Genomic DNA, 23,807 nt, shown 5'->3' on the forward strand with positions numbered 1-23,807 from the left:
TAGAGTTGATTTCTCATGGCACATTTGGATAACAAGTTATATATGATTGACCAATTAGTTCAGGGTCCTACAAATGTGTTTTTGGCTCTCAGTTGTTTTACGTGCAATTAAAAAATCAGTCTTGGGTAAACCGCCCCTATCCTGAGGTCATTTTGTAGATTACTGTATGTTGGGATAGGGATGGGTCACAGCCTGAATGTTGTGTTCAAGGTAAAGCTTTTAACAACCTCTGGTTTGTTTTAGCCCTACTACGTATGTTTTGGATGAAGATGAGCCTCGCTTCCTTGAAGAAGTTGACTACAGTGCAGAGAGTAATGATGATCAAGACACTGAATTAGCTGAGAATGCAGGTGATTATGAGGCCACGAATCAAGAAGATGGACTCTCAGACTCAGACTCAACAAGGATACTCCTTTCCTGAACCGTCTTTGCAGCCAGTAATAAGAAGAATCCTGGTTTTTATAGTCATACACTTCCTCACTCTCATCTACTAAGGGGATAAGCTTTAGGAACCACAGATCGCTGGTTCCTTTTCAAGCTCAAGGACAATAAATATTTTTGATTTCTCATAAATTAGCATTTGCTTTATTTAAAAAATTGTGTTTTCTCTTAGCACGAACTAGATAAATTTATTTACTGTTTAGTTCATTTTCTACTAAATAGTATTGCATGGTGTTTTGTGTCCTTAAAGCCTATCATCAAAAAATGGATTATAATTTGTGGTGTGTCAGAGTACAGAAACTAATTCTGTGTGGTACAATTCTTTGAGTTGCTTTCTGAAAAATAACTTATGTACAGATTTTTTTAAATTATGTGTGTGTGTATATGCGTGTGTGTACACTGAGGTGAAGAGGTTATTTTTCAACATTATGTTAAGGATTTGATTGTGTTTGCAATAATGTAGTGCCTGCTCTGAAACCATTCAATAATTACTAAATTAAAAATTAAAGAGTGATGTATGAATTGTTGCACTGTTTCTTGCTTCTGAGGATTATATGGTTTTACCACAGTACTAGCTGAAAATATAATGTCTGTTCACAGTTCAGGAGTTTTGCACTGCAACCAATGCAGCCTGTGTTTACAAGACCTATATGCTTGTTAGAAGTCTCTCCCATAAAATAACTATGGTTTAATATGAAAAGGTTTCTTCTCAAGTGTACATGACTACAAGAAATGGTTAAACATGTACATTGTATATATATTTTAGTTACCCAGTTGCTCAGTTTTTCTTGTTCAACACGCACATAGTTTAAGAGTTCACTTTACTGGGGGCACATTAACTGCATATTTCTAGTTTAAATGCTTAACGAAGGAAGGTCCAATTTTGCTAAAACATCTTTTGGCTGGTTTGAACCCAGTGTTAACCCTGCTTTGAGAAGAAGATTGGACTAAGTAACCTCCTGAGGTCCTTTCTAGCCCAAATAATTATGCTGTGATGCTGTATTCTTCACTTTTCAAGCTGTCAGGCATGAGATTTAATCTTTTTTGTCTTCTGTCATCTGCCAGTTTCTATTGACTCTTGTCTCTGCTTAATATGAGATTGAATGCACAAATGAAGTTGCACTCTGTTGTTTACAAGAACCAACATGTTTTGCAATGAAAAATACTTTTCCAAAATGATTTTTACTTGATGTGACCCCATTGTGGCATTCATTTTCGGCTGCATGTGCAAGGCGTTAAGAGCATGAGTAATAACACTCCTAAGTTACAGAAGGCTTTTAACTGATGAGAACTCTGTGTACAATTACTGTTGCAAATAAAACTGTATTTTAGAGGGGAAGGGTGCTGTTGGTAGAAGGATTAAAAAAATCAGGGAATTAACTGTATGAAGTGATTCGCACTGGGAGATAGTTCTTTCACCAGAGTCTGCTGTTTCAAATGCAGCATTGTTTGGTGATGTCTGTCCATATTCTGATGTTCAAGTCCTGGTTCTGAAACTGGGGAAGGGGTTTTGACACTCCAGTGATATGCTACTGTACTTCTTGTTTAAAGACTTATATTTATGTTAATAGTCATGCACTGTTGAAATGTAAGGCTATAATGGAAATGCATTTTTGTCCCTCTATAAATTTATCTCTGTCTTGTGAAAATGGTCGTTCCTTGTGTTCTTTGACTACATACTGTAAATAAGAAAGTCCCTGTTGGAGAGGAGTCCCCTGCACTGAAGCTGCTGAGGAACTGAGAATCTGCCAAGAAGAAGGATTAACCTTGCCAGAAAATTTGAAATATCCTTAAGTCAGGCCAGTCAGAGCAGTGCAGAATGCCCGTATTACTGTGCCACTTCTGTACTAGCTCTCTGCATAAATTTTCATCCTTAAGGATTCATACTTCAGTAACTTCCATAAATAATTTTAACTTAAATTTTGGAAGGAGCAGGATGCCAAGTGCTAGTTAACCCCATTGTGCATTTCGTGAGACTAGAAACTTACTACACCCAGTTAGAAATAATTCTGGTTTAGCAGTACAAAATTGTCTTTTCATCCAAAGTGAATATGCACGTATGTTCTCAGATTTATACATCAGATTAGAATGCACTTAAACACTAGATTAGATCTATGTATTTGATTAGATGTCAAACTGGCAGTTGTGGGTCTGACCTTCAGTGCAGCTCCAAAGCCAGAGTGAAACTGACCTAGCACGTTGTGGAAAACACAAAGGCCACCCCCTTGCATGCTTTACTGCACCTCCTGTGGGTACAGCGTTCTGAGAGGCAGAATCTCCATTCGTGCCCAGGGGAACACGAGCTCACGGGAGGAACTACTGCAGCTGTAGCTGCTTCACGCTCTTTATCCCACTGCTAACAACAGTGTTGGCAGACAAACTCCAGCGTCCCCTTTTATCTGCTTTGGTGAGAAGTTTGGTGTTTTAGCTGAAACTGGAACAGCTGAGGCTTGAGCACATGCTCCTCTCCGTTCCTATGGCGTTCACCCCCATTAAACGGGCAGAATGGGGGTGAACAAAGGCTGGCAGCTTCTTGATCTGCCACAAATCAGTCTAGCACGGCCTGACCCAGACAATTGACTGTCTTCCTTTTATGCATTGGCATTCCAGTGTACCTCTGGTTTTAAATGAAACCCTTTTATTATAATCATGACTGATTCTGTATAGGAAAAGGAGCTATTATTATATCTTTTTTTTTCCCGTAAAAATAACAAATAAGGTTAGAAACAATAATTACATTTCTGTTACTCACAGTTACTGTCTGGCTTCTAAATAATTGCTGGATGATGAATTTCTTTATTCCTTTTCCAGGTATCATTCAGATAGCATCTAAAATTTGGTATTGTGTTTTCACTAGTGACATCTCTTAGTGTAACATAACTTACAGCTAAGAATGCAGTTTGTGCCAAAATCTTCTTGGGTTCTTTTTGGAAGTGGATTGCTTTACCAGCCTGATTTATCGAGGAGAACTGATTTTTATCTCAAACAAGACTGTAGTAGCAGTAAACACACTTCACAATGCAAAAATTCCACGTTTCAGAGAGACTTGCCATTGTAATGCTGTGATAAATACACTTGTTGCAGTGTTATTATGCATGCCCTAAGTAACAATAGTTATTAGTATATATATATATATATATAATATATATATGATAAAGAATGAATTACGATCGCTTTGCTTCCCTACACATTTTATTGGTTAGAAAATTTAAAGGATTTATTGTGATAGTCTTTGCTGCTCTGAACCTATTTATAAAAGTTGGGGCATGCTTAGCATTTCAGAAAAGAGGATCTTATGTTTGTTCCCTGCCAAATTAAAGTTAGTGCACTGCAGGCTTAGTGTACCATTTGCACATTTATAGATTTAATTATAGCTCTATAAAAAAGCTTAATATCCATGAATGAATCTAAAACTTCTGAAGATTTTGGATGAACCACAGTGGAGGACATCACAGAGCACATGGGAAGAGAGTCCTTTGATGAGATCTTTCCATCCTACACAGCAAACACTTTTCATCTAATCTAGGAAAGGCACAATTTTATTTTTCACTAAGTCATCCCTTTACAATCCAACTCAGACTGCAGTTGACAACTAGTAAAGGGTACACTACCTTAAATTATATATGGCTTGGCTAGGTGGCTGTTTTTAATAGTATATATTTTTAATAGTATAGAGAATTTGTTTAGTTGCTGTAAAGTAGTTCATAAATATGAAACATATCCACTTAATTCTTCTGCTATACAAAAAGTTAGGTGAAATTCTTTTTCTTTACAAAGAACAGAAAAGAAAAATACATATTCTTAGTCCAGCTTTTGAAGCAGTTCAGGAAGAATAGACTCCTCTGAAAATTATGGGTTTATCAACAAAGGAAACAGTACACCACAGAATTTGTTGAGCCAAATTATGTGGTTACCAAATGCCCATCAGCTGCAGCTTTTTGCTGCCCTGTGCAGCATTCTTACCATGAGATGTCTGTGCTTTGTGTGTGCCCTTCTTTCTTGGAATGGGGTTATTTAGCATGCATCATTTTTCACAGTAGATCGGAAGAATGTGTACTTAAGCTAGCAGTACCAAATAGCACTATTGTAAATTTTTATAGGACTGAATACTAAATAATACAAGAACCAGACTAACAAAATTCCACAATACTACTTCAATATGTGAAATGTTGCTGTTATCATGGTATGGGGAGACCGATTTAAAATGACCTGAAACAGGAGCTGCCTTTGCACCGTCTCTCCAAACTTAACAAGACCAGACAATAAATGCACAAAAGGTTTCCACAATGTAGTACAAGGAACTTCTTTTATTTTCCAAATCTTGTACTGCCCTCACCTATCTTTTGTCCTACTCAGGTCAAAAGAAAAATGTCCAGATTTGCTTGTGTATTTAGAGAATAACTCACTCCACTACTCAATTTCATTTCTTTCAGCCCAAGAGAGAAAACTGGGTTCTTAAAATCATGTAATATTACTGTAGATGTCTTCATACAGCTTAACCTGCACAAGGTCTCTCAACTTAAGGGGGGTTCTAAGCTTCTGAGAACAGCTAGGAAAGTCATAATGAGGTTTACCCCAGAACATGGAGGCCTGTGGTCCAGGAATGGCCTAGACAGGCAGTCAGCTTTAACAGAACAACAGCCTTGCTTTCCCTCAAACTTGAAAATCAAACAGGGGTCACTCGCCTAGCAGGGAGCTGGGAAAGGTGATGCACATCGAGTCCATGTTTTACCTCACAGCTTGTAGTCTTCTGTTTGATCCAATCACCTGAAACAGCTCTGGGAAGGTATTGGCTTACACAGTTGAACTGCTTTGCACGGGAGAGGTCGTTCATCACTTGACTGGTTGCAGACTGCACTCCTTACAAGACTCTGTTTTGGGGTTGGATCAGAACTGTTGTCTTCTCTGGCTAATTATTAAGTCAACATAAACAACACTTAGATGGCAGCATTACATTCATACTCAATTTATTCCCCAAAGAAAATGAATACGAACGTATTTCAGCATAACACAGGAAGTACAGAGTAAATAAGACAGGTGATATTGAATATTTTGTATAAAATTTGCCTGTACTGTATTTACATAAATCTTAAGAATGATACAAGCAGTCCAGCTAACCCCCAAATTAAAATGGCTCACTCATAAGTTTTGTGAAAACAAACTGGAATGAAGTCTCTTGCACAAACCCTCAGCCAACAGTCTGCCTTAATATTTGGCTTTGATTCAGCATCCCACTTAATTTAATTTACTACAATACACTGCCAAATGAAAAGTCCTAAACTGGGTCAGATAGTATTCCAAAATAACATATGCCTGTTTTTTTTTGTTCAGTTAAGACTGTTGCAAAATTTTCACATTCTCTGCAACAGTCATCCTACTGTTACCGGTTGTGTATAATCACAAAATGGATCCACAACCTCAATTTACGCACTTCTCATACTTGTGCACAAGTACACAAGTCCAATTGCATCCAGTAAGGTCATGCCAGTCCCTTAGCTCAAGTGATAAACCAGTAATAATTCCCTCTTCTTTTTGGTTTGACCTCACTGTTGACAAAATCCTTCTGTTATGAATCATGCTACTCGGGATTGCTTGAAAACTCTCCTGTTATCAAATGCAAAGCTTGAGTGTGTTCCAGAATGAAAGAAAGTGCCCCAAAACATCTGCTTAAAAACAGCAGGTAATTACTCAGCATGTCAGGTACTTTATCCTTTTGTGCAAAGCCTCAGTGTCCAGAACAGAAATAGACTGCATATCAAAACAAGAATTTTTCAACTCCATGTTACCAGAATAAATTAATTCAGGACGATACTAACTACACAGATCCTTTTATGCTAACCACCTGGACCCAAATTTTAATAAGGGAGTAGATCAAACATAATTTACTGAAGCACAGCAGCTCCTCGTCAGCTACTTCAGTAAGGAAGCCGAGTCACTCAGCGATCTCCCTCACATGGCTTCCTGTGTCGAGGCAAAAACGCTCTCGTTGACAGCAGGGGAAGCCTTCAGCTCAGTATCACTCCCTTGGCTGCATCTCCCTGGCAGAGCTTAAAGATCCTTCCTCTGCGTTTGAGCTGTGCTCTGCAGCAGGGGGAGGCAGAGGGGAGGGTGACTTGCGGCTTGCCGGTGGTGCAGAGTAACCACCCTCACCTCTGACCCGCCCACCAGGGCAAGGTGGCTGTTGCAGTGCGCCTACTGGCAGTGACCAAAAAGAAAAAAAAAAAAAAAGGATGGACTCGGTCAACATTTCCTTCATTTCTAGCTTGTGGACAGCAGAGACAAACAGGGCCTGAGGACCACCTCAGCCACCTGAGGCCTCTCTGCGGCCTCCACCCCGAGCCTCCCCCCAGGCCACGGCGAGGGCTGGCCGGTGCCGGGGTGCTGCTGGAGTACAAAATGGCGGGCGTGCCTCAGGAGCAGGGCTGCCAGAATTCGGGTCCTTGGGCGGGCATATAGGTCTGTGAGCAGGAGGGCCAGGGATCCCAAAGGGTTACAGGACTTTAGGTTGTGGCTTACACGTTCTATTTCTGTCATTCTCCCTCCTATATTCATACAGATCTTTAATTATTGCCAGCTGCATTCTTAATGCCTCAAGCTGAGAAAACAGTTTCATTCTAGAAAATGGTACAACTCTTTCCTTATAATTTAAAATCATCACCTTAAATCCAGGATCCACCTACAGCATTATCACTGTTAAATTGAGTGATTTACATCACCAAGATTTATGTTCATCTTTAGCAGGTGCTAATGTAAATGAAATAATAGAAATGGAATACTTCAACAAAAGTTTAAAGTGTTTGTCAAACGTGAAGTTGGAAAGAATGCGTCTGAGACCCCAGCCTTACATGCAGGAAGGCTTATGTGTTGATTGAGCTATGGGGTTTGCAGGAAGAGATGTTCAAGCCAAATGTGTCTGCTGGAGGCTAACTGTGAGGAAATTTGGAAAGGCATTTTCTCATTCCCAACTGAAACGCTGTATATGTCTCTAAGTGCTAAGGATTTGAGCAACGCCAAAAGAGGAAGAGAAGACATTGTGCTGTTGCAAACTGAGGAGATGGCAAAAAGGTTTCAAATAGCTTAAATGTACTTATTTTCAGTGCCTTAAAAAAAAAAAAAAAAAAGGGAAGAGGGAGGTGGTATCAGATTTGTTATGACAAATCCACTATTATTTCTGAAGTCACTAACACTCTGAATTTACAAAATTCAAGTTCTCATATTAGTTCAATTTAAAGCTAATTAAACCTTGTTATTCTCTTGATAGGAAAGATTTTTTTCTTGATATATTAACAGAAAAAGCACCACTGTTTCCTACAAAAAGCTACTTCAAGGCTGCAGCTGTGGATAGCACTAACCCAAGCCCATTCTTTCTTCTTCTCTTTGATGTCCTTTAAAGCTTCATTCATAATGTAGGTCAATACTGTGAAAGAAATGCACCATTTTCCAGCCCAAGGTTTGTAAATTGGGAAGGGCAGCTATATTATATCATGTAAGGATATAAAATATTGATTGTTATAATAAAAGATTATGATGACTGGTAGTACACTTAGAATGCATTGCCAGATAGTATTACATATGTAAAAGATTCACATCCCCACATGATGCCAGTTATTAGAAAAATCCCTTGAGAAAGCTTGTAAAGAAGTGAAAAAGCAGTCCATATGGCATTCAGCAGAGTGTAACGTTTCAAAGCTGCAAGACTTTTCTGAGGAGAAGCTGTATCTGATTTTTACTTAGAGTTCCTCTTAATGCATCCTAGATTTCTTTATTTTCACCGTACACATCTGTCTGCCTGTTAATACCTTACGGGAGAGGAGACCAAACAGTAGAACATTGCCCAGCATAGCTATGAGAGTGCTGGAGGAGGAAAGCAAATGTTTCTCCTTGTTTGTGGCCAGGAGCTTTTCCAGGCAGTCCTGTGAGTGGCAGCTGAAGGTCATACTGATGATGTGTTTCCTTGATGACTGGTCTAGTTCAATGAGTGCCTCTAGCTATGGGGCAGGCCTTGGCCTAATGAAGTGGTGAAGGAGATGTCCTTTAATAGGCATTGACCATTGAAATGCTACCAGGAATCATTAAAAAAAATAAAATCATTAATGTTTTCCTGTACCTTCTTCCTCTACTTTGTTTTAATTTATAGTGAGGGTTGCTGTTGTCTTTTATTTATCAAATAGTCAGTTATTAACCTATGAACTAGGTGATACTAGACGTACGTATATTATGGAAAAAAATACAGAATGGAATAGAACAGAACAGAATAGAATAGTTCAGTTGGAAAGGACCTTCAAAAATCCTCCAGTCCAACTACCTGACCACTTCAGGGCTAACCAGAAGTTACAGCATGTTCTTGAGGGCAGTGCCCAAATGCCTCCTGAACACTAACAGGCACGGGGGACCAGCTGGCTCTCTATGAAGCCTGTTCCAGTGTCTGACAACCCTCATGGTACATAAATTTTCCCGTGTCCTGTGTGAACTTCTCTGCAATAGCTTTGTGCCACTCCTGCGCATCCTTTTATTAGTTACCAGCAGCAGAGACCAGCACCTCCCTCTCCATTTCCCCTCCTCAGGAAGTTGCAGAGAGCCATGAGGTCTCCTCTTGGCCTCTTTTTCTCCAAATAAACAACCCGAGTGTCCTCAGCCTCTCCTCACAGCCCTCTTACCGGCTTGGTTGTCCTCCTCTGCACACTTTCAAGTGCCTTAATAACCTTTTTATACCGTGGAGCCCAGAACTGTACACAATACTCAAGGCGAGGCCACACCATATTAAAGACAGCAGAAGAATCACCTCTCTTGACCAGCTGGCTGTGCTGTGCTGAATGCACCCACAATGGGGTTTGCCCTCTTGGCTGCCTGGGCACACTGCTGGCTCATGCTGAGCGCCCCCAGATCCCTTCCTGCTGAGCTGTTCTCCAGCCAATCTGTTTTTGTATCCAGCATTAGCACCTTATACATATATCCTCTAAGTTTCTATGCAGTGGCACACAATTTCCAGGTTAACAATTCTCCTTCCTCACTGAGTGGAAAAATTGTAGGACCTGTACTACTGGACCAGGGAAAGGGTTTGTAATCTCATGTTTGCCATCAGCCAGTGTTGACAGTTGTTGAGAGATATGAAGAGCAGTTTATAGCCTGATTCAGCCAGAGCAACATTATCCTTCGTAATCACATATTGTTCAAAACCATGTAGCAAAAGAGGTTGTTGTCTTTTTTTTTCCTGCTTCATTAACTAACTATATTTATCCAGTGAATGCAGATACCACTATTTTTAACATTGCTTAGTGTCTTCACTTAAATTAAGTGCTGTTTCAGATTCATTCCTGTAAAAGTCCTGTGTTCCTTTTTTTTTTTCCAGTCAATATTCCCCATTTTTTATGTCCAAGAACATAGATTCTCACAATCCACATTTTGTTTTTCTAGGTGGAAATGGCTACAGTCTCAAGCCAGTGAAAATCCAGGACTCCCTTTAAGACTTAATACAGATACTGATGATACCTTTAAACTATTGTTATGAATTCAGAGTTGACAGAAGGGAATCTAAGCACTTAAAATAATGGAACACCTCAACAGAAACACTCGAATGGTCTCATATCCAGGCTGGCAGTAATGCTGCCATGAAAAGAAATGGCAGCTAACAACATGAATTATGGTGCTGAGTGGAAGTCAAGGATGACTACAAGGAAGTCATCCTTCAATCTTTTGTTGTTTCTGTTGCTGAAGCAAGTAGACTGCATTTCTTCAGGCTGCTTTGATGTAAACCATCATGCGAAACTGGATTCATCCTCACAGGTTTTTCTGAATTTTCCCTGGGTCACCAGCTCCTTTTCAGACGTGGTCACTGGAGACCATACAATAGCCATGCACTTTATTCACAGATTTCCTGATGTTGTGGGCAGCGGAATAATGCATTTCTTCTTCTACTAAGCCTTTTCCTGGTCATACGTAAAAGCACATCATGGTCTCTGCACTGGAATTTGACATAATTTATCTGCTTTGATTTTCACCTCTTTGTCTATGTTGTTGCTCTCCAAAACTATAGTCCCTATCCAGAACTCTTTTTTGTTTTTCAGATGTCTAACCTTAAATTTATGTGCAGGAACATGTGTGAGCTTAGCTAGCCTTGTAGTTTGCTCTGTGTTCAGGAGGTAAACACTCATGCTTTGGAGAATATACTCCCTATTCTTCTTGTGAAAAATAGATTTATGTGCAGATTTTTAACTTAAATGAATCTTAAAAAATCACTGAGCATAATTTACCATTTCAAAACATGTCTGCTTAAAATTCAGTGTAAACTTACTAAAATCTACATTTAAGCAGATTTTAGAAACAATTAAAAGGGTTAAATCAAACTTATTTCAGTATTTAATGCCTTTGAAAACTATTGAGCAAGTTTTTACTTGCTTCTACTAGTATGAAAACAAGTCAGTATGTAGTCGGTGAGCTTGATCTAAGTAGATGGGAGTCCTCTTGTGTGGCAAATAAAACACAGATAGAAATGAAAAAAAAAAAAAAGCCCCTGGTAATGCTAGCCTGAAGATCTAGATCCCTATGTTGAGTTAAAGCAGGTCTCCTGCTCCAGGTTGTGCTAGCTGGTGAGTGTCAGTTTTTGAATGCCTGAGTTGAGACAACCCAAACGCTGGCTGAAACTGGTGGGAGCTAGGTTTGAATACATGAAGTGCAGTGTAATGCTTCACATCTCTGACATGGCACTGACTATGTGCAGTTACTTTTTATCTTCAATTCTCAATGCCTCAGGTCCCAGGCAATAAAATGGATGAAAAAACAAACAAACAAACAAACAAAAAAACCACTCTGTTAATTAAATAATTTTGGAGACATGATTTAGACTTGATGAGCATCATTGTGTGTTTAAAAATATGACTCTAAGAGTCCTGCGAGAACCTTGAGGAATTTGGCTTCAGAATACTTTGAATAGTGTGACATTAATAAGGCAGGAGATCCTGCAAAGAACAAGAGGAATGAAACAAGTATATCCAATAGTTGCTCATTAAGGGTATGGAGTCTCTTTCATGCAGTGAATGAAGCACAGAAGAAAAAGCATATACCTGAAGATTGCATCACAATTTATAAGCATATGGAGGCTAAATTAAGTTTGCAAAGATGACTTTTGGAGTTCTCCACTGCAGTTTTATTACTTCTTGAATGAATTTTTCTGTGAAGCATATTGTTAGGTCTTTCAGTGCACTCCAGCAACCAGTAAATTCTGTTTCAATATCACTGTCCTCAAATTATTCCATCACATTATATATGTAAAAAGGTGTAGTGGGTTTACGTGGCAAGGTTTTGGTAGCAGGGGGCTATAGGGGTGGCTTCTCTGAGAAGGATCTAGAACCTGCCCCATGTTAGGTAAGGGCCCCGCTGCTGACCAGAGCCAAGCCAATAAGTGATGTTGTTTTGCACCTCTGTGATAGCATATTTAAGACAGGGAAAAGAAAAACGCTGTACCACACAGCAGCTGGGAGAGTGAGAGGAGTGAGGAACAGCCTTGCAGGCGCCAAGGTCAGTGAAGAAGGAGGGGGAGAGGTGCTCCAGGCGCCGGAGCAGAAGTCCCCTGGGGCCTGTGGTGAGGACCATGGTGAAGCAGCCTGTCCCCCTGCAGCCCATGGAGTACCCAGGTGGAGCAGGGTTCCACGCTGCAGCCCGTGGAGGAGACCACGGTGGAGCAGGTGGACCTGCACTGACGGAGGCTGCAGCCTGTGGAGGACCCCTGCCGGAGCAGATTCTGGGCCGGAGCTGCAGCCCGTGGAGAGGAGCCCACGCAGGAGCAGGTGATCTGGCAGGAGCTGCTGCCCGTGGGGGACCCAGGTTGGAGCAGTTTGCTCCCGGGGGATGGACCCTGTGGTAGGGACCCATATCTGGAGCAGTTCTTGAAGAGCTGCTGCCTGTGGGCAGCCCATGCCGGATCAGTTCAGCAAGGACTGCATCCCGTGGGAGGGACCCCACAGCACAGGGGATGAGTGACTGAGAAGGAGCGGCAGAGAAGAAGTGCTATAGACTGACCATAACCCCCATTCCCCGCTTCCCCTGTGCCGCTCGGGGGGAGAAGGTGGAAGAGGGCAGATGGGGGGGAAGGCGTTTTTGGTTTCTTTCCTTTGATTCTCACTTCTCTAGCTTGTTAGTAATAGGCAATAAATCTTACTATCTCCCTATGCTGAGTCTGTTTTGCCCATCACGATAATTGTTAAGTGATCTTCCCATCCTTATCTCAACCCTTGAGCCCTTTGCATCATATTTTTATCCCCCTTTCCCTTTGAGAAGGGGGAGTAAGAGAGCGGTTGTGGTGGAGCTCGGCCGCCCACCCGAGTAAAACCATCACAAAAGAACAAAATAATATGAGAAGAACTTTTTCATCTTTGCTTTAGTATGTGCAGAGCACATAGACATTTTGACAGGGTAACTGCAAAATATTATTAGTTTATTTACATAATAAAAAGGCTCAAAGTTCCCTAAGATATCCACATTCAAGAATTCAAACATCCGTTTTTATCTCATGCTTATTTTCAAAGGAAAGTATGCAAAATAAGTATGTTTAAAGCAGAATAATAATTAGTAACTTGCCAAAAGCAAACTTATCTCCCATATTACATTCCTCACTTGCTCTGTACATAACTTGCTTTTATTTTAAAGGCCTTTATATGAGCTGTTATTTCTACTCATTTGCTTTTTATGTCCAAATAATAAGGGTTAATAGTGTATTTTCAGCTGTTTGGTCTTTCTTTCTATACACCTTAGAAGACAAAAAGTACCAGAATGCAGAAAGAGGACTGTAAACCTTTGGTGTGTTTTTTGCTGTTTGACATAATAGTTGAGGTTATGTAAGATCAGGTGTCTCTTTGAGTGTCACAAATAAGAACAAAGGTAATTCAGGTTCTCACTAGCCTAAAAATGGACAAGAGATAAATTTAAATGTGGGATGTTGGTAATGAGGTCAGGCACAGTGAAATGATTATATTCCACTTATCTTTTCCCTACTGAACTTGCTAAAAGTACCAGAGAAATTCAGAAGATTTTAAAATATGAAACACAGCTTTCTGGTGACTTGGTGTGTCTAAAAACCAAGAAGGGGATCATCTGTGGCTTTATAAAACACACATTAAAATTTGCTGTCTTCTACTTTTCTCAGCTTTGTGGAGGATACAACATCTTGTTAATGATGTTCTACGTGGAAACAGAATAAGCTGTTTCTCCTGAATTTAGGTCCTGGACTTCTTTAGTGCTGTTTTAAGAAATACTTACATCTTTACTTATGAGATCTTTTGAGACATAATGGATTATAATATAAACTACCCAGCATGGAAGGTGAGAATTGCAATAATGCATTTTTTAAGTGCTCAGCCTGTTTTTCATGGGGTAGACATTCCCCTCGTGCAGAGTTATGGGATCAGTTAAACTAGTACAATGCCAAGGATATTTTGGGAGGCTCAGCAAGCACAGTGGCTGTCATTAATACAAACTAACTTTGCACGTCAAGGAGAAGGAAGAAAGGAAATGGGCTAATACCTAAGACAATTAGTTTCCTAGTTAAATAAAGACTTCTAAATTTGAGAATGTTTATGATCCAGAGTGAGGACCTGAATTTGAGGAAGAGCTCATGCTTCTTTTTGCTTTTATTACACTACAGATTATCTACTATATAGATATAGTGGATTAATTTATTTACTAATAGATTTATTTTTTTCTTTTTTCTAGCACCAAAATCCTTGAAAAGGATTTTAACAATGATGTGGTTCTTCAGCATTTTCATCCTATTTTGTACTAATATTTTGTGGGGATTGATATACATTTTTTTCCCCTGGAAGAGATATCTAGACCTGCTATGGTGAAGCTTCCACCAGACTACATAAAGGTTGATCTTATGGATTAAACACTGGGCTAGGGTGCATGTGGCCATGGAATTCTAATTCTCTATTTCAAACTTTATGTGAGCAATGTAATTTCTCTGCACTCCATTTCACTGTTTTCAGAAGGGGATGATCACCCATTCTAACCTCACAGGGACAGATGCTTGCAAGATCAGTACTCAAGTAAGTATTAATCCGGCCAAAATAACAGCAGTAAAGATGCTAAAACCCAGGACTATTTAGAAAACACCAAAACCAGCTAATAGTCTTGCAAAATTTATATCAAAAGAGAGTGCTGAATAATCAATACAGCACATTGGCCCATTCTTTCCTTTATTCATACTCTTCTTGTCCAGTCCTCTCTTTTCAAATGTCATTAAATCTAAATTTTTGCACCTTATAACTCAAATTGCTAGGCTTTTTTTCTTTTTTTTTTTTTTTTCTTAGTTAATCTCTTGCTTCTCACCGGAGTTATGTACATTTGTGATAACTGATGACTTGAAACACAGTCATTTACAAGAGAACTCCTTCACATAAAGTTTTCAGTAGTGAAATGAATAGACAGTACTAGCCAAGAGCCATATATGAAAAGCCTGTAATTTTAGCATTTGCCCCTCTTCTGACACACAGGTCCATGACCACTTCTCCAGGCAAGCCAGCCATGCAAGGTGGGTGGAGGGACAGCAGGCAGCTGATGGCATTGGCAGCAAGAGCTGCTGCTGGGCCCTGTGTAAAGACCCAGGTGCCAAGGCCAGAGCCACGTCCGGCCCTGCATGCCTAAGACTCGCTACAGAAGCTGAGCTGCGTGAGGCTCTGCAGGCAGCCAGGAAGAAAGCTGTGAGCTGACTGGGCCCCACTGCTGTGGGGCTACACAGGGGCAGAGGTCTGCCTTGAGAGGAGAACCCCAGCTGGACAAGATCAGAAACCTTAAGGGGAGCCACATGACCTTCAGATGTATCCCACTACTCAGACTCAGGAGTAATGCATATGCTGTCATGTAATCAACTTCAGGAGTTTGACGCAAATCAATGACTTCTTTTTGAAGGGAATTTTCTCCCCTTTTTCTTTTCCTCATCCAAGGATCCTATTCACAAAGTATTCTCCTGAAAGCTGCTGAAACAAATTATAAAAGAAAGTGTATTTCTGGCATGGAATCTTCTATAAGGTGTTGCATATGTAGAAACATTGCCTGCACTGTACGCTGGCAATGCTTTTCTCTTCCTTGACTTCACAGTGTAGCCAGCTTTCATGGGCTCTTGACAGTTGCTAGGTCTGCTTAAGCAGTCTAAACACATGCAAATCACACCTATGGTCAACATTTTTGGGGAAATTCAAGCAGGGGATGCTCTTCTTCTCTTCTGGACCTAAGGCTCACCAGCTGCTCTGAGGTATTCCCCAGGCCCCAAGGACTTACTGTGTCCAGTCTGGGGGGTTCCCACAAATGCTACCTCTTGGCTATGCTTTGGGCACTGTCAAGTAGAGATGCAGCTGCAGATACACAGGAGAAAAAGCAATGAACTAGAATGACTAGCAATGACTAGAAAACATTTCTTATTCTCACAATGCACAGATGTTTCCAATGGCATCCATTCACACTCTGAGGGGAAACAGAGATTTTGGAAGACGTAGGTAGAGGCTGATTTTGTAAGCTAGAAGAACTCCAGAGATGAGAGAACTCGGTTCAGGTGCCCACTTCAAAGCCTATGTAATTCATATCAGTTCCTCTAATGGTATTGTGCAAAAATTAAAACAAAACAAAACAAAACACATTATCCCTCTCTTACTCCCCCTCCTCAAAGGGAAAGGGAGAGAAAATACTATGAAAAGGGCTCAAGGGTTGCGATAAGGACAGGGAGATCGATCAAAAAATTATCATGATGGGTTAAACCGACTCAGTGTAGGGAGATTAGTAAACATTATTGCCTATAACTAACAAGCTAGAGAAGTGAGAAACAAAGAAAAGAAACAAAAAACACCTTCCACCCATCCACCCTCTTCCACTTCCACCCCCAAGCACTGCAATGGAACAGGGAAGTGGGGGTTGCAGTCACTCTATAGCACTTCGTCTCTGCTGCTCCTTCACGGTCACTCTCTGCCCCTGCTCCCCGTGGGGTCCCTCCCAAGGGATGCCGTCCTTCCCGAACTGAGCCTGCGGGGGCTGCCCACAGGCAGCAGCTCTTCAAGACCTACTCTCATATGGCTCCGTACCACGGGGTCCATCCCCCAGGAGCAAACTGCTCCAGCACAGGTCCCCCACGGGTGGGCGGCAGCTCCCCCCAGACCCCCTGCTCCTGCGTGGGCTCCTCTCCACGGGCTGCAGCTCCGGCCCGGGGCCTGCTCCTGCGGGGGCTCTCCATGGGCCGCAGCCTCCTCCAGGCCACCTCCACCTGCTCCTCCGGGGGCTCCTCCACGGGCTGCAGCGTGGAGATCTGCTCCGTGTGGGACCCATGGGCTGCAGGGGGACAGCCTGCTCCACCAGGGGCCTCTCCACAGGCCGCAGGGGAACATGTGCTGCGTGCTTGGAGCACCTCCTGCCCTCCTGCTGCACTGATTAGGGGCTGGTGGGCTGGTATTTCTTATTTTCTACTGAACTGGTGTTTCTGTATTTCTTCTTTCCATATATATAGATATCATTCCCTGCTGTTTACGGCAGCGCCCCAGGATCTTGAAGGGAAGGAGAGAAAAGCAGAAAGGATAGACTGCTTTCTCCATTGATAGGAGAAAAATCCCAAAGAGAAAGCCAAGGGCTGCCTTTGACCTGGATTGGGAGGACCCAGAAGGCTGGCCTGCAGTGCTGCGGTGTAGGCTTTGGGACTTTGGAGAGTTTGGGACTGTCCCCTGCAGCCTCCAAGTCAGGCAGGAGGTGGTTCCATCGAATACAGCCTCCTGCTGGCTGTGCCTGGAGACATGGGGCCTGGCCAGGGCGACAAGGCCAAGGCCTCAGTGATTGATGGCAGAGATGGATGCTGAACACAAGGCAGAAGCAATGGGGATGGCGCAGATGGTGTAATCGTGGTAGCCCTGGATTCGTGTACCAGGGCCAGAGCAAGCCCTGAGAACTCATTGTGATGTCCCCCAATGAGGGAGTGTGACTGCCTCATGCAATGGACTGTGACTGTGTTCCCTGCTGCTTATATGCAGGCGCAGAGTCCGATCCTGCTGGCTGGTTCCCACACTCCGGCTGAGCGTTTACGTGAGGTCTGGAGTGAGGAGCAAGTTTGGCCTTGGTGCTGGTGTTGTGCCCTGGGAGTTGCTGCAGCAGCTCTCGGTGCCATTCCCAGAGCCATTGGAGCTTCTTCTGCGGTCCTGCCTGGTTCAGGCCGCCAGGAGACCCAGGAGGAGCGCTCGAGGCAGCAGAGGTGAGCACTGCAGGGACAGATCCCCCTGGGCAGCTGGAAGAGCTTCCTCCTTGATGACCTGGAGATCTCTTCCAGATGCCCCTCCCTCAGTCAGCACCTGACCAGGGCCTCTCTGCCTTCTGCAGTGTGACACCTGCTGTGCCAGTGCCAGTGAGAGGAGCAGGCCATACCCCATTGCTCTCCCCTGCCCCTGTCAGGAGGTGGAGAACATGGCCACAGCGCTGGACAGTCGCTGCCCCATATGTCTGGACAGCTGGGATGACGCCAGCTACGTGCTGCCATGCCTCCACCAGTTCTGTTTTCGGTGTATCCAGCGGTGGGCCGAGAGCAAGCCTGAGTGCCCCCTGTGCAAGAGGACTGTCACCTCCATCGTGCACTCAGTGCGGGCGGATGACAAGTTTAAAGAAGTCACCATCGCAGCGTCTGCAGAGGCATTGGACGTCGGCCACCCAGCTGCCCCTGGCCCCCAGCACCCCGCAGGATCCCAACCACAGGCTGCGGGCCCGCTGCCTGGGGCTCCTGTGGGCGGCCTCCATCCCACCACCTGGGCCTTCATCTTCCGCCTGTACCCGCAGGTCCTCCAGCCCCTGCTGCCCTGGCTGCGCCGTGAGCTGGAGCAGCTGCTGGGGGCTGACACCCGGGCAGCGTCTGAAGCGCAGCACCTCGTCATCTCCAGCCTGCGCTTCTTTGGCCTAGACGAGGGCGCCCTGGCCCTGCTGCTGCGCACCTCCCTGCGAAGGCACACGGCTGGCTTTGTGCGCCAGCTCATTGACACCTCTGCGCAGCAGTGCAGCGGGGAGGTCCACCGCCTGCTGGGTCGGGAGGAACCCCATGCTGCTGCCTCCGGCCCCTCTGCCTCTCCTGAGGGGAATCCTGCCCCCGGCCCAGTGCCCTCCCGCAGCCCTGAGGCAGCCAACATGGAGGAGATCCCCAGCACCTCAGCAGCAGTTGCCCTTCATGGGGGTCCCAGCCGCCCCCTCTCCGCCCAGGAAGAGCCTCACGAGGAGCAAGGGGAGGCTGCAGCAGGGCCCTCCACTGCCAGCCGGGTCAGGGACCGCTCACGCAGGACGCCCCAGCGGCCTCCAAGGAGGAGGGCCACCAGCTCCCAGGACTCTCTGCCAACCAAGGAGAGGCCACCCCGCTGCTGAGATGACAAGAGTGCCCCAGCAGCTGGCAAAACCAGGGCTGGGCCAGCAGACAGGGCTTCATCAGCAGTAGGGGACCAGCGTACTCTGCTGAGGACTTTCCATCTTACCATGTGGAAAGAAAATAAAGACATTAAAATGACAGATAATTCTCCTCGTGTCTCTGTAGAGTCTCCGGTTTCGTCATCCCCACCCCTGCTGCCTTCTCCCCACCACTTCCTTGCACTTCTGTTTGGCCCTGAGGCCGGGGGGTCAGTCTAGAGGGAGCGGGCGTCCAACTGTGCCGCCCTTGGCTTGGCAGTGGGGGCCCTTAATGTTGCTGGCTCCTTCTTCACGTGCCGGCCACAATTTCTTTGCTCCCCTTTGTTCACGGAAGCATGTGCTGCCCAGCTCTGGGCTGGCAGCAGGCCCCAGCGGAGGTGTCTCCAGCCTGGGGTCTCCCAGGCCAGCCCGTGCCACAGTGCTTATCACATGAGAGCTGGTGTCCTCCCCACCACACCCTCAGGATGGGGCAGGGCCCTTTGGCCTTGCACGGCCCCTTTCCTGGGAGCCGGCAGCCGTGTGCTGGGCACTCCGTTGAGTGCCACAGAAATGGCTTTGGCAGGACCTCTTTCCCCTGGGTTGGGTGACATGGCACTGAGGCTCTGCTCAGCCTCTCTGGGCAACCTGTTCCAGTGCCTCACCATGCAGTCTTCCAATACCTCATGGTGGTTACGGGAAAACTGGAGAGCGACTCTGCATCAGGGAGTATAGTGATTGGAGAACGATAGAATTTCTTCCTTACATCTAATCAAAATCTACCCTTTTTTAGTTGCAAGCCTTTACTGTCTGGCCTATCACTACACTTCCCTACTGGTAGGCTGCAGAGCCTTCTCTTCTCCAGGCTGAACAACCCCAACTCTCTCAGCCTGCCCTCGTAGAAGAGGTGCTCTAGGCATCTTTGTGGTCTTCCTCTCTACTTGTTCCGATACTTTTGTGTCCTTCACATGCTGGCAGCCCCACAGCTGAACACAGTGCTCCAGGTGGGGTCTCACTGGAGCAGAGTAGAGGGGGACAATCATCTCCCTCCACCTGCTGGCCATGCCCTTTTTTTGATGCAGCCCAGGATGCAGTTGGCTTTCTGGGCTGCAAGCACACATTGCCAGCTTATGTTGAGCTTCTCAAAATTCATTCTCCACCCAGCTTGTATCTGTGCTTGAGATTGCCATGGCCCAGATGCAGGACCTTGCACTTGGCCTTGTTGAACTTCAGCAGGTTCACACAGGCCCACGTCTCAAGCCTGTCCTGGTTCCTCTGGATGCCATCCTTTTGCTCCAGTGTGTTGATGGTACCACACAGCTTGGTGTTCCTGTTTTGCAAGGAAGTGAATTGCTTAGGAAAAAAAAAAAAAGGAAAAAGTACTGTGATGAGATTTGGCACTCCTGTGGTGGTTTCACTCAGGTGGGAAGCTGAGCTCCAGCACAAGCGTTCTCTCACTCCCCCTCCTCAAAGGGAAAAGGGGAGAATATACGATGCAAAGGGCTCAAGCTCTGAGGTAAGGATGGGAGATCGCTCAGCAATTATCGTGACGAGCAAAACAGACTCAGTGTAGGGAGATAGTAAACATTATTGCCTATTACTAACAAGGTAGAGAAGTGAGAATCAAAGGAAAGAAACCAAAAACACCTTCTTCTCATCCCTCTTCCATTTTCCTCCCCCCCCTCCAAGTGGCGTAGGTGAACGGGGAAGTGGGGGTTGCAGTCAGTCCATAGCACTTTGTCTCCACCACTCCTTCACGGTCACTTTCTGCCCCTGCTCTACGTGGGGTCCCTCCCGCGGGATGCCATCCTTCCTGAACTGCTCCATGCCTGGAGCACCTCCTGCCCTCCTTCTGCACTGACCTGGGGGTCTGCAGGGATGGTTCTCACTCCTCACTCTCCTAGCCACTGTTGTGCAGCAGTGCTTTTTTTTTTTTTTTCCTTTTTTTTTTTCCTTTTTTTTTTTTTTCCTTTTTTTTTTTTTTCCCCTTTCTTAAATCTGCTCTCACAGAGGCGCAAACAGCATCGCTTACTGGTTCAAGTCCGGCCAGCAGCAGTCTCCTTATCTAACATGGTGCAGCTTTTGCATTCTTCTCACAGAAGCCATCCCTACAGCTCCCCGCTACGAAAACCTTGCCACATAAACACTGTACAGTTCCCAAACCAGTACTTCTCACTTTTTGATAGGTTCAGTGGACACCAGGTAAGCAGGTGTTTGATGGCACTCATGTAGTTTTGGTAATCCAGAGGTAGCACTTATCTCTAGCACTGGTTTTCAACCAGCAAACTCTCTCCATCGAATTTGTCCATGACCCTTTTAAATTACAGGTCTTTACAGGTTCCCATCGTGGTGACCGAGCTGAGGCTCTCGTCCTCAACATGGCATTTAATTCTGGACTGTCCATTAGTGTCGGTCCTTAGCAGCACTAGCAATGGTTCAGTGAATGGAGCTGGGGAAAATCAGACACATCACTTAGCGTTGGGGTAGCCTTGGGGTCAAAGCCACACTTTGCTATTCAGTCAGTGTCTGTCCCAGTGTTTGAGTGCACTGTGAATTTTGCAGGGTGAATGGTGGGGTTCTTCCAGTCTCCAGTCACCCAGGTGGCAATCGCTAAAGCAGCGCTGCTGGAGTGGATTTCTGTATTTCTTCTTTCCATATATATAGATATCATTCCCTGCTGTTTACGGCAGCGCCCCAGAATCTTGAAGGGAAGGAGAGGAAAGCAGAAAGGATAGACTGCTTTCTCCATTGATAGGAGAAAAATCCCAAAGAGAAAGCCAAGGGCTGCCTTTGACCTGGATTGGGAGGACCCAGAAGGCTGGCCTGCAGTGCTGCAGTGTAGGCAGAGCCTTTGGGACTGTCCCCTGCAGCCTCCAAGTCAGGCAGGAGGTGGTTCCATCGAATGCAGCCTCCTGCTGGCTGTGCCTGGAGACATGGGGCCTGGCCAGGAAGACCTGGCAGGGCCCTGGAAGGACACGGCCAAGGCCTCGGTGAATGGTGGCAAAGATGGATGCTGAACACAAGGCAGAAGCAATGGGGATGGCGCAGATGGTGTAATTGTGGTAGGCCTGGATTCGTGTACCAGGGCCAGAGCAAGCCCTGAGGAGAACTCATTGTGATGTCCCCCAATGAGGGAGTGTGACTGCCTCATGCAATGGACTGTGACTGTGTTCCCTGCTGCTTATATGCAGGCGCAGAGTCCAGTCCTGCTGGCTGGTTCCCACACTCCGGCTGAGCGTTTACGTGAGGTCTGGAGTGAGGAGCAAGTTTGGCCTTGGTGCTGGTGTTGTGCCCTGGGAGTTGCTGCAGCAGCTCTCGGTGCCATTCCCAGAGCCATTGGAGCTTCTTCTGCGGTCCTGCCTGGTTCAGGCCGCCAGGAGACCCAGGAGGAGCGCTCGAGGCAGCAGAGGTGAGCACTGCAGGGACAGATCCCCCTGGGCAGCTGGAAGAGCTTCCTCCTTGATGACCTGGAGATCTCTTCCAGATGCCCCTCCCTCAGTCAGCACCTGACCAGGGCCTCTCTGCCTTCTGCAGTGTGACACCTGCTGTGCCAGTGCCAGTGAGAGGAGCAGGCCATACCCCATTGCTCTCCCCTGCCCCTGTCAGGAGGTGGAGAACATGGCCACAGCGCTGGACAGTCGCTGCCCCATATGTCTGGACAGCTGGGATGACGCCAGCTACGTGCTGCCATGCCTCCACCAGTTCTGTTTTCGGTGTATCCAGCGGTGGGCCGAGAGCAAGCCTGAGTGCCCCCTGTGCAAGAGGACTGTCACCTCCATCGTGCACTCAGTGCGGGCGGATGACAAGTTTAAAGAAGTCACCATCGCAGCGTCTGCAGAGGCATTGGACGTCGGCCACCCAGCTGCCCCTGGCCCCCAGCACCCCGCAGGATCCCAACCACAGGCTGCGGGCCCGCTGCCTGGGGCTCCTGTGGGCGGCCTCCATCCCACCACCTGGGCCTTCATCTTCCGCCTGTACCCGCAGGTCCTCCAGCCCCTGCTGCCCTGGCTGCGCCGTGAGCTGGAGCAGCTGCTGGGGGCTGACACCCGGGCAGCGTCTGAAGCGCAGCACCTCGTCATCTCCAGCCTGCGCTTCTTTGGCCTAGACGAGGGCGCCCTGGCCCTGCTGCTGCGCACCTCCCTGCGAAGGCACACGGCTGGCTTTGTGCGCCAGCTCATTGACACCTCTGCGCAGCAGTGCAGCGGGGAGGTCCACCGCCTGCTGGGTCGGGAGGAACCCCATGCTGCTGCCTCCGGCCCCTCTGCCTCTCCTGAGGGGAATCCTGCCCCCGGCCCAGTGCCCTCCCGCAGCCCTGAGGCAGCCAACATGGAGGAGATCCCCAGCACCTCAGCAGCAGTTGCCCTTCATGGGGGTCCCAGCCGCCCCCTCTCCGCCCAGGAAGAGCCTCACGAGGAGCAAGGGGAGGCTGCAGCAGGGCCCTCCACTGCCAGCCGGGTCAGGGACCGCTCACGCAGGACGCCCCAGCGGCCTCCAAGGAGGAGGGCCACCAGCTCCCAGGACTCTCTGCCAACCAAGGAGAGGCCACCCCGCTGCTGAGATGACAAGAGTGCCCCAGCAGCTGGCAAAACCAGGGCTGGGCCAGCAGACAGGGCTTCATCAGCAGTAGGGGACCAGCGTACTCTGCTGAGGACTTTCCATCTTACCATGTGGAAAGAAAATAAAGACATTAAAATGACAGATAATTCTCCTCGTGTCTCTGTAGAGTCTCCGGTTTCGTCATCCCCACCCCTGCTGCCTTCTCCCCACCACTTCCTTGCACTTCTGTTTGGCCCTGAGGCCGGGGGGTCAGTCTAGAGGGAGCGGGCGTCCAACTGTGCCGCCCTTGGCTTGGCAGTGGGGGCCCTTAATGTTGCTGGCTCCTTCTTCACGTGCCGGCCACAATTTCTTTGCTCCCCTTTGTTCTCGGAAGCATGTGCTGCCCAGCTCTGGGCTGGCAGCAGGCCCCAGCGGAGGTGTCTCCAGCCTGG

At 46.1% G+C, this 23,807-nt stretch overlaps 3 protein-coding genes across 12 annotated transcripts in view; all 3 read left to right on the top strand.

Moving 5' to 3' along the window:
- AGTPBP1 (ATP/GTP binding carboxypeptidase 1) overlaps positions 1-2,090 on the top strand; it is a 67,226-nt gene extending 65,136 nt beyond the window's left edge. For all 7 annotated transcript variants that reach the window (XR_014576758.1, XM_083817724.1, XM_083817728.1 and 4 more), the window contains one exon: positions 244-2,090. Coding sequence is in view for 6 of the 7 variants with exons in the window: in XM_083817724.1 (XP_083673850.1) it covers positions 244-421 (178 nt within the window). In the remaining variant the exon portion in view is untranslated. The remainder of the gene's footprint in view (positions 1-243) is intronic.
- A 9,732-nt stretch (positions 2,091-11,822) lies between these two features.
- Positions 11,823-18,953, top strand: LOC310889205 (E3 ubiquitin-protein ligase Topors-like). 4 transcript variants are annotated; one of them, XM_083816335.1, is made up of 3 exons: positions 11,823-11,955; positions 16,925-17,656; positions 17,782-18,953. In XM_083816335.1, the coding sequence occupies exon 3, from the start codon at positions 17,866-17,868 to the stop codon at positions 18,802-18,804; it is 939 nt and encodes a 312-aa protein (XP_083672461.1). In that variant the 5' UTR covers positions 11,823-11,955; positions 16,925-17,656; positions 17,782-17,865; the 3' UTR covers positions 18,805-18,953. The 4 variants fall into 4 exon arrangements, with proteins under 4 accessions (XP_083672461.1, XP_083672458.1, XP_083672459.1 ...); XM_083816332.1 differs by having other exon boundaries at positions 16,925-18,953; XM_083816333.1 differs by having other exon boundaries at positions 11,912-12,019; positions 16,925-18,953.
- A 2,928-nt stretch (positions 18,954-21,881) lies between these two features.
- LOC310888995 (E3 ubiquitin-protein ligase Topors-like) lies at positions 21,882-23,525 on the top strand. Its single transcript, XM_083815946.1, has 2 exons — positions 21,882-22,228; positions 22,354-23,525. The coding sequence occupies exon 2, from the start codon at positions 22,438-22,440 to the stop codon at positions 23,374-23,376; it is 939 nt and encodes a 312-aa protein (XP_083672072.1). The 5' UTR covers positions 21,882-22,228; positions 22,354-22,437; the 3' UTR covers positions 23,377-23,525.
- The last annotated feature ends 282 nt before the right edge of the window (positions 23,526-23,807 follow it).

Source organism: Anser anser (assembly GCF_964211835.1).
Source record: "Anser anser genome assembly, chromosome: Z".
NCBI classification, from domain to species: Eukaryota; Metazoa; Chordata; class Aves; order Anseriformes; family Anatidae; genus Anser; species Anser anser.

What these genes read in the sequence shown, in the direction of transcription:
- LOC310889205 (XM_083816332.1), top strand. Translation starts at nt 17,866, where the DNA reads ATGGCCACAGCGCTGGACAGTCGCTGCCCCATATGTCTGGACAGCTGG.
- LOC310888995 (XM_083815946.1), top strand. Translation starts at nt 22,438, where the DNA reads ATGGCCACAGCGCTGGACAGTCGCTGCCCCATATGTCTGGACAGCTGG.